At 36.9% G+C, this 19,847-nt stretch overlaps 1 protein-coding gene across 16 annotated transcripts in view; it reads right to left on the bottom strand.

The window, feature by feature from the left end:
• ASXL3 (ASXL transcriptional regulator 3) overlaps positions 1-19,847 on the bottom strand; it is a 187,766-nt gene that overhangs the window by 102,873 nt on the left and 65,046 nt on the right. For 14 of the 16 annotated variants that reach the window (XM_043443979.1, XM_043443978.1, XM_043443985.1 and 11 more), the window contains 2 exons: positions 13,002-13,110; positions 11,651-11,759 (listed from right to left, as the gene is read on the bottom strand). In XM_043443979.1, the coding sequence (XP_043299914.1) occupies positions 11,651-11,759; positions 13,002-13,110 (218 nt within the window). Of the gene's footprint in view, positions 1-11,650; positions 11,760-13,001; positions 13,111-15,648; positions 15,785-16,144; positions 16,952-19,847 lie in introns of those variants that run through there. The other 2 variants (XM_043443990.1, XM_043443991.1) reach the window with 2 other exon arrangements.

A 19,847-nucleotide genomic window follows, 5' to 3' on the forward strand; every position in this document is an offset into this window, starting at 1 on the left:
TCTTTGAGACCCCACTGACTGAGGCCCGTCAGGCTCCTCTGTCCATGGAATTCTCCAGACTACAATACTGGAGTGGGCAGCCTTTCCCTTCTCCAGGGGATCTTCGCAACCCAGGGATCAAACCCAGGTCTCCTGCATTGCGGGTGGATTCTTTACCATCTAAGACACCTGGGAAGCCCCACGACCTGTCACTAAATGTAGATATATTTCCTTCTGCCATCCTTACTCATTGACTTAATTTTAAGTCTTAATTTTAACCTCACAGTCCGGAAGTTTTGTGTGGTGAAATAAAAATAAGTATCACTGAAAAGTCAAAATTAGAAATGACAATGCTTACTTGAAATGGCAGGAGCTATGCAGGGGCAGAATCACAAAACAGCCCAGGATGTGGGCACAAGAGAGTCAACACAACAAAGATATTAATTGGCACATGTCTCATTCATCTACACACGAAGTGACTGGCTACTTGAGGTAACCAGGGTTCAAAGGGCTAATGAAGGCAGGGAAAGAAGCCTCCCTTGATGGATTTCATTTCTTTCAGTTCTTCCTCCAAATACTTCCTTTCAATTTTCTCAACAGACACTCTCAAATCAAAACAGTTTTCCATCAAAATGATCCTGTATACACTATAGGCTTAGCAGAGTTCTTCTAAACTACAAAAACTTAAATCAAATAGCACACGGTATGTGAGGATTAATAATGTGGCACACTGTTAGAATTCAATATCAAAAGTGGGATGGATCTTAGAGGGAGCTTAATTGTTTATTTATTAATCATTTATTCAATTGCAACACTTTTACTGAACACCTTCATGCCAAGGACCATATAAAATGCAGGGGTAACACAGTGACTATGACCTAAGACCTGACTTTGAGCCCTTAAGTTTTCTTAAAAGTAACTTTTTTCATAAAACAATGGTATCGGGCTTCCCTGGTGGCTCAGTGGTAAAAAAATCCATCTGCCAAGGCAGGAGGCATGGGTTCTGTCCCTGATCTGGGAAGATCCTGCATCCATGGAGCAACTGGGCCCCTACCACAAATACTGACCTGTGCTCAGGAGCCTGGGAACCACAAGAGGGGTCACCCTGAAGAGAAGCCTGCACGTGGCAACCAGAGCACAGCCCCCACTCACTGCAACTGGACAAACGCCCTCACAAGCAATGGAGACCCAGCACCGCCAAAAATAAATGAATGATTCAAAAAAAAGAAGGTTGAGAACTATTCATTCTGCCTGAGAAAAATCAACCCTACGAAGACCTAGCAGTGATAACTAAAATTTGTTTTAAAGGATCAATAAGTGGGTAATTCAAAATTATCCCCAGTTTGGCAAATAACCCCAAAAGTTTATGTTTGGATTGTGCTCTGTTTTATGTATCACACTTACATTTGAAATTGTGCATATCAGATATTCTGGATATACACAGCAGTAAAATATATGCCAAAAACTGTTGAAGATGACTTAATGACAACCAGACAAACTCATTTGATCCCAACTAAATATTTCCAGGACTCCATTTCTTTCAGGAAAAAGGCAACTCCTTAATCCTTTTTGGATCCAGACTGAGGAGAACTGCTCCTCTCAGAGAAGTCCTTATTCCAAGATACATTTAGGTATCTAGATTTAAACAATTTCCCTTGTTGCATTACAAGAAACAAAGGGTACAAGAGGTGAGAAATTAAACAGAGAAATAATAGCAATAAAATAATGGAAACAGCAATTTTCCCCTAAGACTTTCAAGGGAGACAGTATCTAAACGTTGTTAAGTATTGGTATTAGACAGTATTTGAACAACATTCTCTATGAATAAAATAAACTAGTATAACTTGGATGGTGACTTCAGTCATGAAATTAAAAGACGTTTGCTCCTTGGAAGGAAAGCTATGACAAACTTATACAGCATATTAAAAAGCAGAGACATCACTTTGCTGACCAATGTCCATAGTCAAAGCTATGGTTTTTTCCAGTAGTCATGTACAGATGTGAGAGATGCACCATAAGTAAGGCTGAGCACTGCAGAACTGATGCTTTCAAATTGTGGTGCTGAAGAAGACTCTTAAGGGTTCCTTGCACTGCAAGAAGATCAAACCAGTCAATCCTAAAGGAAATTAACCCTGAATATTCATTGGAAGGGCTGATGTTGAAGCTCAAATTTTTTGGCCACCTGATGTGAAGAGCTGATTCACTGGAAAAGACTCTGACGCTAGGGAAGATTGACGACAAAAGGAGAAAGGAGCGGCAAAGATGATTAGATAGCGTCACCGACTCAATGGACATCAGTTTGAGCAAACTCCAGGAGACAGTGGAGGAGAGAGGAGGCTGGTATGTCCATGGGGTCCCAAAGAGTCAGACACAACTAAGCAACTGAACAACAACAATAACAAACTAAAAATTTTACTATATAGTCTGCTACATTAGGTCAATGAAGTTCTTTACTTGGTCAGAAGAGGTCTGCAGAAAGGAGAGCAAAATAAACTATGAGGAAGAACGAATCAGATGGATTCATGATTATACTAGTCATGTGTATCAGTAAGAACGTGCTCTACAAGATGTAATCATGCCAGACACATTAATGATTTGGGTGGCATATATCACACACTACAAATGACGGTCTTCTGATATCCCAGACCTGGATGTATTGCAATTTCATTGCAATGTCCTCAAATAGTTCACAAACACATCAGTTTGTATCAGACCAAACAATGAATTTCTACAAGTAACTAGGAAGAACAGTTTACTCACTGAAGGTATTGGAATCCCTCCTAACCAGCACTCAATTTATCACCAGGACATTTTAGTTGGATTAGTACCTCTGTATATCTAGACAAGAAACTCAGATAAGAAAAGAGAAACAAAACCAGAAATAGTAATATTTATTAGAAAAAGCATACATATCCTATAGGTACCAGTCTTTAACCACCTAATCCCTCCTATCATAGAACCGATACAGAATCCACTTAGAATTATGGAAAATAACACAATAAGCTGCTGTGGGGGGGGGGGCGGATATTAGAAGCTATTTCTCTTAGAACCCACAACACGTGTAATCTACATGGCAGCAAGTTCCTGCAACATCTGCTCAGAAATACAGCAACCCATCTAGAAAATGAGAAATAGAAAAAAGCAGCCAGAAAGAATATCATTGAAAGGTTGGTACAGGTCAAGGATAAGTGCTTCACTCATGGGCACTACTAATGACTTCATACTTCAACATATAAAGGGTAACTCCAGTGTATAAGAAAGGGAGTTAGACAAACAGATGGTTAACTGTTTGAGAAATGGTTATACACTGTCACTTTAGAGGAAAAAGAAAGAATTAATTATCTGACATGACTGAAAAAAGTACTTCATTTTAAAAGCATGGATTCTTCTTTCCTCTCTATCAATCACAAACTGTATCAATCAAGAAGAAATCTGACTCTTCGGGATGAGTAATTGTGAGAATACATTTAATTTTGGTTTTATTTGAGAGGGACTTCGCTTTTATCATGAGATCGTACTCTATTTCCAATTTTTATCTCTATATTATGAAATATTTCTCTCCTTGAGCAAGAAGAGATGGGAAAGTACACTTAAATGGGTCCCTTTATCTGCCCTTAAAAACTTTTTTTTTTTTAACTCCATGACTCTTGGACTGTTAAAACCTGACCAAAATCCATTTACACAAGAACAAAGTTCACGGTTCAAGGGGAAATATGTAAGAAAAAGAGGTCCCTAATGGGTAAAAGAAATGGAAAATAGTATCTATAAGTCATGTTTGAAAGAGCTGGGATAAGTTATTTGGAGAAGTTAAGATGAAGGGGTGGGAGCTAAGATGATGCCCAGCTGTTCTCCATCATCAGAGAGGAAAAAAAGGAGAAAATTGGTTTAATTAAAAGCTCCAGAGATTTCAGCATAAGGAAAAAATTCTTGACTATAAAGGTTATCAGAAACACAAATATAAAGAAGACTGTGGGATTCCCATCCCTCTGGGCATTTACTATTAGAATAATGTCTACTTGAATCAACTGGTTTAAGTAAAATGCTGACATGAGAGAGGATCCAGGCCTCCGTGAACCTCTGAAGTCCCTCATCCTTCCCCTGAACTGTGAAGGCTGTGGGCTGGGATGAAAGAAAGGAGAACGAGAAAGAGTGGGCAGAGGAAGTTTTATATCCTGCCAATGGTCATTTCTGACTGTGAAGAGTATTCTTTTTCCTCTGTTTTTTCTTCCATGTGTTACTAAAACAACATCATTTTCACATACTTAAGTTTCCCTGGGCCACCAGTGTAGAACAGGTGTCTCTAGGAGCCAACAAAGCTGTTAACGATAATGCAGACATTGGATAAAAGACAAATTCGCTCAACCTGAGAAAAATCAGGGGACCTGACACAGTCGCTGAAAGAATTCCTTCCCTCCTACAAGATTCTCAGGAATGGCTGTCAGGGAGAGATGGATGATGAACATAAAGAAGGCTCATGTGTCATCTGATGTAAAATCACATGTGAGCAGTCACAGACAAGCTCCTGAAAAAGCCCAGCAACACCAGACCAATACCACTGCGAGCAAAGACACCCAATTGCTGGGCGACCTCTTCAAAAGTTACTTGAACACATCCTTCACAGCTCCAGGGTGCACACATCCTCCTCTCCCACCCCTTGTATAAAACTGCCAGCGATAAACTGTCAGTGTGACTACTCCCAGAGGGCGCCGAAACCTTCATTAGTACCCTTCTCACTTCCTCCAGGAAGCTGCTCATCTGTGTGTAATTGATGTCTCAACTGAGATCCTATCCACACACTTCAGGCCATCTTAAAGCACTTTTCACTTTTGAAAAAAAGGCCCCTCAAACTGTGGCCTCTGAGCCAACGCAAACAAAGAGTGAGCTGAATAATGTTTCATTAAGTTAACATGACTCTGCCAAGAATCATACAATCAGAAACCTGCTTATAAAACTGGCCATAAGGAATAATGAAAAGGGACCACATAAAATTCTGTGAACGTTGGAATCATTATTCACCCCGGGATCTAAGGACTAAAACATAGGATGTGTGTTCTCTATAATCTTATTCCTTAAATAGAGACTTTGAAAATACTAATTCTCCAGCTAGAGTGCTGCTTCCTCCCTGAAAGCCATTAGGGTTAATAACAAGCGAAACCTTTTTTGATCTCTATGGATGAAAATTGTACATTCTCCAGTTTCCTCATTTTAAAAGATTAAGTAGGATGGCTGCTTTAGATTTTAAACATGAAATATATTAAGGCCACAAAAAGAGAAGCTCATTTTTTTTCTTGTTAATAACAATTTATGAACAAGGGGAAGGAGGTGAAGACGATCTACTGATGATATCGTTTCTATAAAATATGTATGGTTTCCACAGCCAGCCACGTATTGCAAGTCAACTTAATATGTGTAAGCAAACTCATAATATACCAATGTATTATGTTCAGAAAGCAACTCAGACACAAACATAAGCATAAATCTAAGACTAAAATAGTCCACAAAATTCTAAATATTTTCTTTGGGTGACATAGATCTATACTTTTACAGACATAAATGGTCATGGGTTGTCAACAAAGATATATATATCAAGTGATTCTCCTAAATCACTCTTTCACCTCTTGAGCTAAGCCTGTAAAATGTGAAAAGTTTACTTTCTTGAGTCTCTAATTCTTAGTAGCTTGAAAAACTATTTAGGAATCAAAGAAACCTAATGCACAGCTCTAGTTCTGTGTCTTGTCAATTCGAGAATTGAGAATATATTACCTTTCCCATACTGTAAAAAAAAAAAAAAAATGCAACCAGACTTTAAAACAAAAGAACTTGGGGAAATGTCTATTGTTTAAAAACAAATCTGTTTTGCTGGCCAACAGACTGCAAGAAGAAAGCAAAAGCATTGCTGTTATTATCTTTACCTACAGATCCACATGTCACTGGAATCAAGCTGCAAGACTTCTTTCCGGTTACCAGCTTTTGTAAAGCACTTTCTTTTCAAATACTTTTCTGAGTATCCCTTTAGTGCTGTAACACATGTCAGCTAATCTCTGTCCATCTGAAATAACTCTATGGTAGCAGAGGCTTAGTCTCAGGACTGTCACAAGGGTATCTTACCAATTGATAGTTATTATTCACTTCAATACTGTTCACTCTTTCATATCCCAAAGGAGGAATGGGGAAAGGAGAAGAGAATAAAGATTTAAAAAACAGATGGTGGGACCCTCCTCTCCCCCTGCCCTCTCTCCCATGGCCCCTACAACCCCACACTTCCCCACCTTCCCTCTCCAATTATATTTTCAAAGCGTATTTGTACAGCTGTAAGAAGTGTGGAAATTATATCCAATCTAACTGCTGGTTCAAACACCTATTAGAAATAGAGTAAGTAAGGAAATCATCTAAACCAGTTCAGGTTCATGGCATTTATTACTGATTTGTAAGAAATCATGTGGTAGCCCACTCCTTCATTTGGATAAGCCGGTGGTTCCTCTTTGTCAAATTCTCAAGTTTAGCAGCAGAACAGAGTTGGACAACTGTTGCAAAGCTAAACTGCACCAGTTACTCCCGGGCTAAGAGTGTTCCCCCAAGGTTCCAGGCAGGGTCGTAGAGTGGTCAGAGCCTGGCTTTTGGGGTCACTCACATCAACCTGAGCATGCCACCTGAATGAAACACTGAACCTCTAAGTCTGTTTCCTTGCTGGTAAAAAAAAAAAAAAAAAATTAAATTAAAAATATAAATAAACAAAATAAAAATCAAAAATAGAAAAATTCAACAAAATACAGCAACAGAGCCTAGGAAGTCTGACTGTCTCACAGGAGTGCTGTCAGCATTAATCAGCCTACACATAAACAGTTCACAAAGGATAGGCGTTGTGAGCACTCAACATATTTTCAGTATCGAGGTTTGAAAATCTATCCTGGGGTTAATGGACTGTACACAGAAGTATATGGTATTCATATAGATAGGGAACACACTCGCTCTACAAGAAGCAATTGTGGTTTGCAATAAGATGTAAAAGTGGGCAAGTCAAGGAACACTCAAGGAAATAAGCTATTTACCATTCTTTCAGTGATTTCTCAAAGCAATTTCATTAGTACAACTTCAAAGGAGAGGCCAGGAAATCCAGTTTTGGTCCCATTAGCTGGAGATGTGTGGGTATGCGTTCTCTGGTGAAGTACTCATTCACATTCCAAATTAGGGGAGTTTGCTTATCCCTGTTGTGGTTTAATTATTGCCTAAGTGCTTTCACCCTGCCCTGGACCCCTTCAGAACCACTAAAACCCTCCCACTCTTCCTTCTGAAAGTTGGGATTAGTCACTAGCAAAATCTGATTGACCTGGCCCTCGCCCATGGACACTACTTCCCCTGGAACCTTCTCAGGTAGCAGCCTGTGTCTTTCCCACACATCTTGTATTGCTGGGCCTGAAAATGGGACATGTGACCTCTATGCTCCTTCCTGCTCCTTAAATGCCTCCAGCATTGTATCTCCCATCAACAGACTGTTCCTCCTTACTGTAATTATCTACCAACTCCTGGGTTACTCCCTTTCATCTCTGGAAGATTTTAGCTCCTAAATATCACACCCTTTCGATGCTAGTTCTATCATAACTGTCTGTTTCAATATCCACACAGATGATTCTCTACTATTTCAAGGCAGGGTTACCACCAGCCTTTACAACATCCTTGTGCGGATAAGAAAAGGCCGTATTTCCTCCATGTTGACCCTACTCCATGACAGGAAGTTGGGCAAAGGCAGGGCTGCTCAATTTCAGTCACTGATGATCACCTCGGCCAGGACACTCTGAAGAGGGCCCACACTACCTAGCCATTCGTAACAGCCTTCAACCTCCCCTCCCTCTTTCTTCTCAGCTCAGACACACCTCCCACAATCCACCTTAACCTCAAGTTCAGGGGCTTCCCTGGTGGCTCAGTGGTAAAGAATCTGCCTGCCAATGCAGGAGATGGGGATTCAATCCCTGAGTTGGGAAGATCCCTTGGAGAAGGAAATGGCAACCCACTCCAGCATTCTTGCCTTGGAAATCCCATGGACAGAGGAGCTTGGCGGGCTACCGTGGGGGTAGCAAAGAGTTAGACATGATTTAGCAATGAACAACAACTACAACCTCAATTTCACATATTCCACTCTTATATCACCTACCCTTCCAACTCATTTCCTCTTGAACACCAAATCAAACAATTCTTCCTCCCTAAGGAGACCTCCACCTCCTCCTTCATGCCATTCCTCACACAAATGTGCCTTTGCTCAACCCCCACAACCAGCTTAAATTCCACAGAGATGGATCTTAATGCTCCATGTCATGCACCCTCAACTCCTGCGCCCCTCCCTGGCTTCATCATTCACTCCTGGCAAAACCCCAGTTCTGGTCCATTTCAACATTGTGTCTACTCTGCACCCACAGAGTGGTCATGAACACGACCAGAGGAAAAATGCACAAGCATGCTGGCTGTTCTCACATTAAATTCAGGATCAGCAGTCTCAGAACTGTCCTTAATGATGTCAGACCCAAGACAAACATTTTCTATCTTCTCCTTAGATCTACAGAGCTACCTCTCCATCTTCACCCAGGGCTGAAGAACTGATTTCCTATTTCACGGAGAAAAGTGGAGCATTAAGAAGTGAACTTGTGTAGCCCCTCCCCATATACTCACCTACCTTCATTTCTATCCAGCAGCCTCATTTTTCCTATTGCTTCCTTACAGCACTAGTCAATACTCCTGAAGAGTGCCAATCTCTTCATCTGCTTCACAGATCTCCTTCCCTCTCATCCAATCAAGTACATGGCAACAGGACACCTGCCTCATCAAAACCTCTTCAACTGCATTTCTTCCCAGCAGTACATGGTCGTTCTCACACTTATCTCTCATATTCAGAAACTTTCCTTTCTTCCACTTTCTTTTGCAGCCATGTCCCCATTTCACTCCTTCCCTTTATCTCAAAAAACCTTGAAAGAACTGACTGCATTTGGGGTCTCCCAATTTCTGTTCTCCCATTCTCTTGAACACACTCCATTCGTGCTTGTGGTCTCACTGTATGATAAAAACAGTCATTGTCAATAACCTCACAAAACTAAATCCAATGTTTTTCCCTCGGCCTTCATTGTAAGTTGACACAGAGAGAGCAATTGACATGTTTGACTTACATCCTCCCCAGACCCACTTTCTTCACTTTGTTTTCAGAACAGACAACATAAGTTGTCTGTCCACTTATCCTCTGTCTCATTTGCTGGTTCCTATAATCTCTCCAACCTCTTAAATTTCAAGTACTCTAAGCTCAGTCTTTGAGCCTCTCCTCTTTTCTATCTGCCTTCAATTTCTTGATGATTTCATCCAGTTTCTTATCTTTAAAGCTCATCTATAAACTGACCACTTTCAAGAGTATATTTCCAGCAAAGTCTTTCCCATTAATCTAAGACAGATAAGTCCAGTTATTTAACATATTCACTTGGATGCAGAAAATTAATTTCATGTTTAATATGTCCTACACTGAGCTCCTTTGTCACCATCCCCCACCCCAAACACTCTTGCAGGTATTCCATCTAAGTTAAATAGTTCTACTTGCTGACACTCAAAACTCTGAAGTCATCTCCAACTCCTTTCTTTATCTCATAACTACTCTAATTTCAGCAGTTCCTATTGGGTCTACCCTAGAATTCAATTACTTTTCATCACTTTCATTGCTACTCCTGTTATTTGAACTCCATCATCTCTTATCTAGATTACACCAATAGCTTTCTAACTCGTCTCCCCCTTTCTGTCCTTGTTCTCTTATATATGGTTTTTTTTTGTACTTAGTGATCCTACTAAGGCCTGAGATCATTGTCCTTCTAGCTCAAAACCCTGCAGTGGTTTAACATCTCACTCAAAACAAAGTTTGGTGTCATGGCACTCCATAACTTCTTTGAAACTGTATCTTACCATCTTCTCCCTTGCTCACTCTGGACTCCAACCACACTGACCTAATGTTTCTGGAACATTCCAGGCACTCTCCTGTTTTAAGGCCTTTATAATTGCTGCTTCTTCTGTCCAGAACTCTCTCCCATCAAATGCCTGCTCCCTCACTCCCATGGGTCTTTTCTCAGATGTACCTCTCTCTTGTTCTTATCTCCTTATTTAATTGATTTTGCCCCATAACACTTGACAGCACTAAATAAGCTGTAAATTTCACATATTTATCTTGCTTATTGTCTCTCTCTCTACCAATATAAAATCCATGAGAGGTCTTTTTCTGTTCTTCTTTTTAACTGCAACAACTATAATGTTGAGAACAGTACTCGGCACATAGCAGAAACTCAATATATATGTTGATATACATTAACCGAAAGGAGGTGGAGAGAGAGGAAGGATGCAAGTGTTCGTGCAAGCATGCAGTACAGCAAGAGAACCCAATAAGATTCCTATTCAGCCACTGAAGGAGAAGGGTGTGCCCCATTCACTAGCCCTTCCAGAAATCCAGAAATTGTCATGCATCTCTGCTCTGTTCTCTTTCTAAACACAAAGACCTGCCAAAGTTCACAGCACTACCATAATAGTGGTGGGGGGTTTAGTTGAGTTTTCAAAAGGTACAGGAGGAATAAGGACACCAAATTAAATGAAAGCTGGTTTAAAAAAAAAAAAGTCTACAAAGCTGATTTCAGCCATTTTACTAAGACAAGAATCTGTGTTTCCTATAATAATTCAGCACCTTGGCTACAGGTCAGATGGCTCTGGAGCAAAATCAGCCTCTAGGGGACTATCAGAAAGACACCAGTTTAAAGGGCAGGAGTGGCTAGTCAGAATACAAAGGGACTCCTACGACCATTAATAAAATGAATGGCTTTGGGCTATTACTGAAATACGATATTTCTTCAAGGATCCTTTAAGGTTTGTTTGTTTAATGGTAATTTACTGATTTCTATGAGTCCACCAACACAGACATTAATGACACAGTCTTCCTCTCAAATCACGATCTGGGTCCACTTGGGGGACCAGTGAGTTAGGTTAAAAAAATAGAAAAGAACAGCAGTTTTTGTGGAGCAAAGGTTTGCCAAAACTGCAGTACAGAAATTACATACACCAACAGATCATAATGCAAATGTCTTGAGAAAGTTAAAAATGAATCCACATGGACAGAATTCAAGTGGAAAATGCCCCCTTAGAATTCCAGAAGGGTTGTTCACTTTTCAAAAGCATTTCATAAGAATATAACTCATTTGGTCCCTGTTTCACTGTGAGGAATGTTAACATTAAACTTAATTTATTAAAGACAAACCTAGGAACAAAGTTCTTATAAAATTACTTGGGTTCACAGAAAAAAATCAGCACAATCAGAAACCAAACATCATCTCAAGCCTCACATAAGGATTTTTTTTTTTTTTCACATAAGGATTAAACCACAGCAAACCTCAGTAAGACTCTCACCTTGCACAAGAAATACAATGATAACACTCAAGAGTACTATGCAGGGCAATCCATACTGTTAAAAAGCAAAATAAAACAAAAAGCAAACAACTGAATACTTTTCTTAGGTGCTAACCTTTAGAATCAGAATTGTTTAATGATAAAAGGTGGCAGAAACTTAAAATTGTATCAATAATGGTAGGGAATTCAATTAGCAAGTTACTGGAACTCTACATAACCTTTAAGAGAACAGGATTTCTATCTTGAAATCTGCCACACTTACCTCCATTTCCTTCCCCATTGGCATTGGCCTCCGCCATCTCTGAGCCATCCAATTCAGACTCACAGCCTAAATCCAAAGTTCCATCAGCTGAGCATGATGACTCCTCTTTCTATATTATTTTAAAAATAATGATTTATGGAGATGTATTAGCAACGGAAAACGCTCAAAATACTTCCAGAGCCCTAAGAAGTTATCAAAGTTACTTGTGATTTTAAATTGCAATACTGATTTATTTTTTAATTTAAAACCACTCCTTGGAGGGGGGTGAGTTACTGGGAAAAGCACACTGCCATAGTTAATTTTGGGAGGAGATAACCTTTAAAATCTACACAAAAGACAAAGTTTCTTTTTTGCCATATGTTGTTTCTGTTCTTCTCAATTCTACCATCTTCATTTTAGAAAATGGCTTTACAACTTGGATGTAATCATAAATTAACCCCCAAGTAGCTACAAAAACTAATAAATAATACAAGTCTTTTGATTAACTTGTATTATTTTCTGAAACACACACATAGAACAAGAGCCTGATGCTTAAGAGCTGAGAAAGAATCCCCAATTCTTTGCCAGGTATAACTTTTAACATTAAAAATAAAACAGAAGAAACTTCTCAAAGGAAATTAATGAATTTTAAACGTACCTCATCATTTACTAAAGCTGATACTTTTTTTAATTTATAAGAAAATACACTGATTTTGCATGTTCTAAGTTATGCAGCCATTTGTATCAGCTTTTGTCCTCTGGAATTTGGCATCTTACATGGCATTTTCATTCCAGATGTAAATGGAAATTACACTAAAACTATTAAGACTTGGTTTTCTGAAGCTTTTAATTTCTCTGTTCTCATGCAAGTAAAAGCTTTTATTAGTAAAAACTTCCTTGAGATCACTGTTTCTTTCAAATTTGAATAACATTTAAAACACAAATTTTCAAGAGGAATGGATACATTTCTTACTTTTATAAAAGACAGACATACAGGTGTGAAGCCGGTATATCAATGTGTAATCATCAAATCAAACAATTTTTTTGGCAACTGTGATCATCTTAAAACTTTTGGCTGATGAACCATGGCGCTCCTCCATGTAAATTTTTAAGAATCAAGAATTTCAAGGAAGCCACAACCATTTTCCATTACTATATGTTAGAGTGAAACCACAGATATGCTTTCTTTAAAGAAAAATGTCATTGTTTATTCTTAATACAAAATCATTTTTAAAGACATCTGAAAACATTTAAAAGGCAAAGGGGTCATTCTACCCCTCACCCAAATCTAATTTTGTTTACCTTCACATGTCTGAATAAAGGCATGATACATAGTAATAATAGACATAATATGCAGAACAGTCCAACTTACTTTGAGAGCATAGAGGCCTGACTTCCCAGGGATTTTGAAGAATGTTCCATCCCCGATTCGCGTGTTAGTGTGAAGCATTGCATTCAGACAGGCTAATGGAGAAGTTCCACTAGAAAATAGAAGTGTGCAAAAAATGAAGCAGTCTGAGATGCAGTTTCTGGGGCAAAACCGTTCTCAGTCTCTTAGGGAAAAAAAAAAAAGACCCTCTTGCATGCCTTTTTAAAATATCCCCCCAACCCCGAAAACATCTACATTACAATAACAGGCCAGTCCAGTTTTGCCAAAGTTAATCAGATGCATCTGTCTTATAGGCTTCAGGCAAAAGTCTCCTGAATTGAAATTATGCTTTTATTCATAAAGCAACCAACACTATATTTCAAAGAAACCAAAGCCCAAACGTTTATGTGGTGTTATTTTGCAAATAATACCATGAAGCCTCAGGTTTTAAATATTACAGACAACTTGATGGTTGCACTTGAATGATCAAATAAACCAAGTTCAAGGACAGCTCCATCCTATAGGTTGAAAAGCAACAAAAGAATAATAAGAAACCAGGGAAGAACTGATTTAAAATTACAAGTATTTAAGTTACTCATGGGATTGCACTTCTCACAAGGCCAAATAAAAATCTATATCTGTGCTTCTTCAGTGACATTCTTTCCTCAGCTCTTTATTTGTCAAATAAAGAAAATATGTGTTTGGGAATCCTACCCAGCTAATGATGATGTTCTGCAGTAAAGAAGTAAGTGACTTTACTATGAAAACAGATTTTTTTAAAGGAATCAAACAGTATTAAATATTGATTAAAATATCAAAACACATGTGTACAAACATCATTGAAATGTATTCAAATAATTAAAAAGATGTTTATGAAATGTACAATACATATGTATTTTCTGGGGTAACTTTAGAACTTCTCTTGTGTTTTGTTTGTAAACTGTTATTTCTGTATATTAGAATTTAGAGGTAGAACTGTTACTTGCATTTACTTATGTTTCCATATATACTTTACTTCCTAATATGCTATAAGATCAATATTTGGTTGAATCAATACAGATTAGAAACCCTACTCCCCATCTCATTCACCTAGTTAGGGTTCTGGATATATAATCCTAGATATCCTTGGACAAGAGAACCTTTAGGATATCAAGGTTTCGAAGTTTGAATTTCTGTGATAGAAACATATTTTTACGTGACTAAACTAAAAGTGTTCTAAAAACCAAGACTGTCCCATCTCTTACTTACTACGAATGCTCACTAATAAAATGAAAAAAGCTAAATTTGCTGAGTTGCCACAACACAATAGCCAGTCAGCATATATACACATCATGGTCATAAAGCTTTATAAGTATTCTAATAAGAACACTTTATTATTTTAGGAAACAGTTTCTCTATGCCAACACATCAGTATGATTCCATCTGGTCTGACAGGAAGCAAGAGCCCTAGTATAAATCTGGTCATAGAACAACACGGAACAGCGAGGTACACATGGAAACAATGCTGGGAGTTTATGTAATAAGCTTTCCTCTCGAAGCTTCTACAAGCCTCCGGACCTCATTTCATTATTTTTCCTCACAAAAGATGTTCTGCGCATATGTAAAGTGGGCCAAGCCTTCCTTATAAAGTAAAATACATTCATCTCCCAGAAATAGCTGTCCATGAATAAATTTCAGATAAACAAGGCTATACATGTTACACTGAACACTGTAAAATATGTATTTTTATCATTATTCTCTTCAGAAAAAGCACAGACAATTTGAAGCTGGGAATTATTATACCAGATTTGTGGAGCTTTAATTTGGCGAAACTGTCAGAAACACAGATTTTTCTGGAGGGACCTGGCAAGAAAATGCTAGCACTACAAGTAAAATAGAACCCTATACATATAAATGAAACAATGTAGCTGGTTTTAAAATATAAAACTTAATAATACTAATTGTGCACCTTTCAAACCTCACCCACATTCTTCCTGTTCTTCTTTGCTAAGGTCCTAATACACACAATTTCAAGAACTCAGATTTAGCATTTTAGAGAATACAGATTTAAAGACAACTAAAAGATACTGAACAAACATAATTTAATATCACTATAATTTACATATTCTAAGGTACAGTAAACCAAAGATAATTGTGGAAGATAAACTGACTACTAAATAGCGGTTTAATGCTATGCCTGCTTCAAATATAAGTGGTAATACCCAGTTTCATATAAATAATAAGTTCTGTTGAATATGAATATATTATTAAATTATATTGTTTAATAACTCAATAAATTCAAGATTTACTGTGGAAATATTTAAAAAATACATAATTTACAATCACATGACACAGATATCCAAAAGTCTCAAAGACTACTGTAATTTTCCCCAAAACAAATAGGAAATCCGCTTTATTTTAAAGCTATACATTTGCATTTCAGAAGAATTAAAAATATTTTGCAATCAAATGTAAATTTTACTACTCAGGCTGATTAGTCACTTAGTTTTAAACATATCAATTGCATTTCTTCATAGAAAAAAATCAATTTAAACGGCCCATTCATTTAAAAACTGCAAAACTTTAGCACTGAAAGATGAAGTACTTACTAGAAAGTAACTTTCATCCACTGCATATATATAGGAAAGTGAATTTTAAAAATCTTTCATACCTTTACTTATTGCTATCATTCTCAACATTTCCACAGAGTCTAGAAATTATGGACTGCTTTCCCTGAAAAAGGGAATGTCCTAAGTAACTGCCATTGAACAAGAATAAATAAAAGTCTCATTGATGTATTTCTATTATTTTAATATTCAGAAAAAATAGATTCAGCAAGTATACCTAGGCCAGCTTTAAGAAAGGTATAAATATATATTTATATATCTGTATATATTAAAAAACACAATGTCTTATTGTGGGTGTGAAAAAAGATGAGGCAAATATGTGTTAAAAGTCTGTATTCTTAGAGAGCATAGACATCTTCTATGTAACATTCCTTATTTTTAAATTAAAAAATATTTACTCACAATGTGAGTTAATTGCCTAAGTCAGAATCTAAAAGCAAAAATTCTGGAATAGACTATGTATCTGTGTATATTGTATATGAAATAATAACACATCAACACTTTAATTCAAAAATCTCTAAAATTTCAAAAGTTACTTACTTTCTAAAAGGATGAATTGGAAGAATTGCGATATCCCAATTTATAAAAAGAGAAAACAAAGAAAAAAGGGAAAAAAAGTTAGTTTTCCAGCTTAAAATGCAATTCTACATCTCACTATTTCAATAAATAAGACAGCATACAAGAAACACACCAAACTCTTAGATTTGGCTGTAAACTCTGGAGGACTGGAGTAAAAGGTGAATTCCACTTTCTTCCCTACACTTCCATAATGTTTTCATTTTCTCCACAATGCTCATATATTGATAGCTCCATATTAGGAATATAATTAGAAATAAACAATCAGGACACTATTTGTCCCCACTTCCTTTCTTTCTGCCATGCCCTGTAACCGGGCCCTTCCCTATACACCTGCCAGGGTAGATATACAGCTTCTTCTATTTGTTTGTCTTCCTCCCTAGGCTGTAGGGCTGTGGAACCCTTCTGGCTTGTTTTCATTTCCCACAACCCCTGAAGCAGAACGGGGTGAAATTTGGAGGCAGGGGAGCAGGCATAATTTAAACTGTCTAGACATCAAAGAACCCCCAGAGATGCTTTGCAGAGCCCCAGTGCTGTGTGAACTACAGAAAAACCGTTGCTTTATCACATCAAATTGTTGACAGAACATATAAAATTTTACTAATAGTGCACACTTGGTGAAGAGAATGGATAGCCTGTCTATTTTAATAATTTTAAAAACCAGAGAAAATACCTGGGGAATGCAATTGGAAGGATATTTAGATACGACAAAGAAAACGTCATTCCTTTCCATAGAAAATTAATAATGCTTTACAAGGCAATAATTAAGTAATCCAAATCTTAAGCTACTTTATTTTACTAAGCATCTCTTCATAAAAATTTCAGATGAAGCTATTTCCTGAAAACAGTTTTAAATCTTGCTTTGTAATTTGGGGAACATCGAAAAAAGTAATCCTAAACAACGTTAAGTCTAAAAATTCAACAGATTTAAGGAGTGATTATTAAGCAGCATTATTCATCAGTTATTGTGCTAAGTCCTACTAATACAAATTAACTGAACCAATTTTATATTCATTCTTTAAAATAAATTAATAATGCTTCAAGTATTTTCAGTGTTGAGAGCCAGGAGAAAATGTCTTAATTTTAAAGAATATATTTTTAAGAGAAAGTTATGTGGACCTCTTAGATGGAAGTAATGTTTCAGTTCTTTATACAGAATATTAGTGTTCATTATGTGAAAATTAATTGTTTACTTAGGATTTGGTCATTTCATTTTATATATGTTATACTTCCCAAAAATGTTTTTTAAAATATTGAAAAACAAGTAATGCACCCTTGGCTTTATGCATGTGTTTACATATTCAATGGGCAAGTCGCTACTAGTAGAGAAGAAAAAGCTATTTCTACCATGGAACGTGGAAAAGTCCTAACCACACATACGCACAGTTTATACCAGTTGATAAATCAGTAACCTAGATGATTAAAAACTATCCTAGAAAGTCAAGGCCAAACGAACTTCTTTTTATTTTTTTGAAAGGCAAATATATTAAGCATTTATTGAGTACATCATTATTTTTTTACTTAATTTATTTATTTTAATTGGAGGCTAATTACTTTATAATATTATAGTGGTTTTTGCCATACATTGACATGAATCAGCCATGGGTGTATATGCAAACTAACTTCTTACTCTGAGAAACAATACTGTTAGTCTGGAACCCTTGAAAATAATTGGAAAAAAAACTTGAAAGTTAGAGTCCTATATACATATACATTATCTGAAGAAGCTCAGCACACAGAATATTAGACCAAAAAAGGACCTACAGAAAGTCTGAAATTTGATTTGGATGATGAGGACAGCATCTCAAATTTCACAGTACCTCTTAGATCACTAGTGAAAGTTTTTTAATGGGCACTGACTTATGACAAATAACAAAGATTAAAGTTATAAAATGTAAGTTTGATTCCAAGTTTTGCAGGTGTAACTGAGACTGCGGTTAAGAATCTCACTGTAGTCAACTAGCTAAGAGATATGGCTGAAATCTAAATTCTACTCTGATTTCAAACCCCACATAAACATACAAAAATAAACAGGAACAACCAATTAATTCAAGAGATGAGTCATTTAAAAGGAAGATATTTTGCATATTTCTTTATAAAGAATACCTACATGCTTTTCATTATTCAATGTGTCTGTAGGGTAAAATTGGAAACATAGTCCCAAGTACTCTTTTACTAGGTATGGATATTGAAGCAAAAAATAATTATCAAGCGACATATGTTGTACAATTCTTAAATTTAGAGAAACAGTTTCAGACTCCAAACCTAAAGACACATCTCTGATAGGCTTGAACAATGTAAAATTATATTCTTTGGGGAATATAAACAGGCATTTGAACTTATTAGACCTTTTATCCACTTTATGGACACAACGAAGCTACCACTAGATAGACTACAGTGATTCCTATAGTCATATTCACTAAACAGACCTTTTGTTTTAGGAGACAAGAATTTCAAAACATCAATACAAGGACAAAAGTTTGCTCAGTATTATTTTAGAATAGTATCTATAAGGAAAATTAAGAAATAGTTCTATAAAAATGTAAGCTAAAGCATATAATCTAAATTATAATTTTTAAAGACCTCAAAGTAAAATATGAGGTGAACTGGTTATCTTTGATTATAGACATTAAGGGAAGGTTATACCCATGGATAGCTGGGTACCAGCAACTGTATGCGTGTCGTGACAGGCCACATTACACTGCTACACTAGGAAAGGCAATTCGGTACAATGATCAAGACTCTGGCTTCTGGAGCCAGTTAGCCCGAGTTCAGCTGAGCCTAGACCATTTACTAGCTCTATGACTTTAGACTTCATTTCTATGGGTCTCAGGCTTCACAACTACAAAATGTGGATAACAAAAGTCACTATTTCATAGGGTATTATTCTGAAGATTTAATGAGTTGAAATACATAAAACACCTAGAATTGTGTCTGGTATATTGTATGTGTTTAAAAATTATAGTTATTACTATGTATAATAATAATTAATTATTATGAAAGGAAATCAACTCTGAATATTCACTAGAATGACAGATGCTGAAGCTGAAGCTCCAATACTTTGGCCACCTGATGCGAAGAGCCGACTCACTGGAAAGACCCTGATGCTGGGAAACATTGAGGGCAAGAAGAGAAGGGGGTAAGACAGGATGAGATGGTGGGATGGCATCATTGACTCAGTGGACATGAGTTTGAGCAAACTCCAGGAGATAGTGAAGGACTGGGAAGCCTGGCATGCTGCAGTCCATGATATCGCAAAGAATCAGACACAACTTAGCAACTGAACAACAACAATTATGATAACTACTATGCCTCAAAGTAGCCAACATCTAGAGATACAAAGGATAGCAAATGGAAAGAAATTATATATTCTGTAGCTTAAAGAACTGATTCAGGTAAAATTTTGTTTAATTTCATTTTTGTTTCATAGCAAAAATAAGTGAAGATATGCAAGTGTATATACATTTCTTTCCCATAGCCCTTCACATGTGATTAATGCTGAAAATAACTTATTTAGTAGAGAGAAAAGATGCTAAAAATATCTATTATTATAGATGCCATTTATTGAGCATCTCTAATGTGACTGGGCTTTTACACTATTATTTATACTCCTTACAGTCCCCATTAAATGTAAGCATGATCCCTAGTTTTACAGATGAAACCAAGG

Source organism: Cervus canadensis, chromosome 23 (assembly GCF_019320065.1).
Source record: "Cervus canadensis isolate Bull #8, Minnesota chromosome 23, ASM1932006v1, whole genome shotgun sequence".
In the NCBI taxonomy this organism is placed as follows: Eukaryota; Metazoa; Chordata; class Mammalia; order Artiodactyla; family Cervidae; genus Cervus; species Cervus canadensis.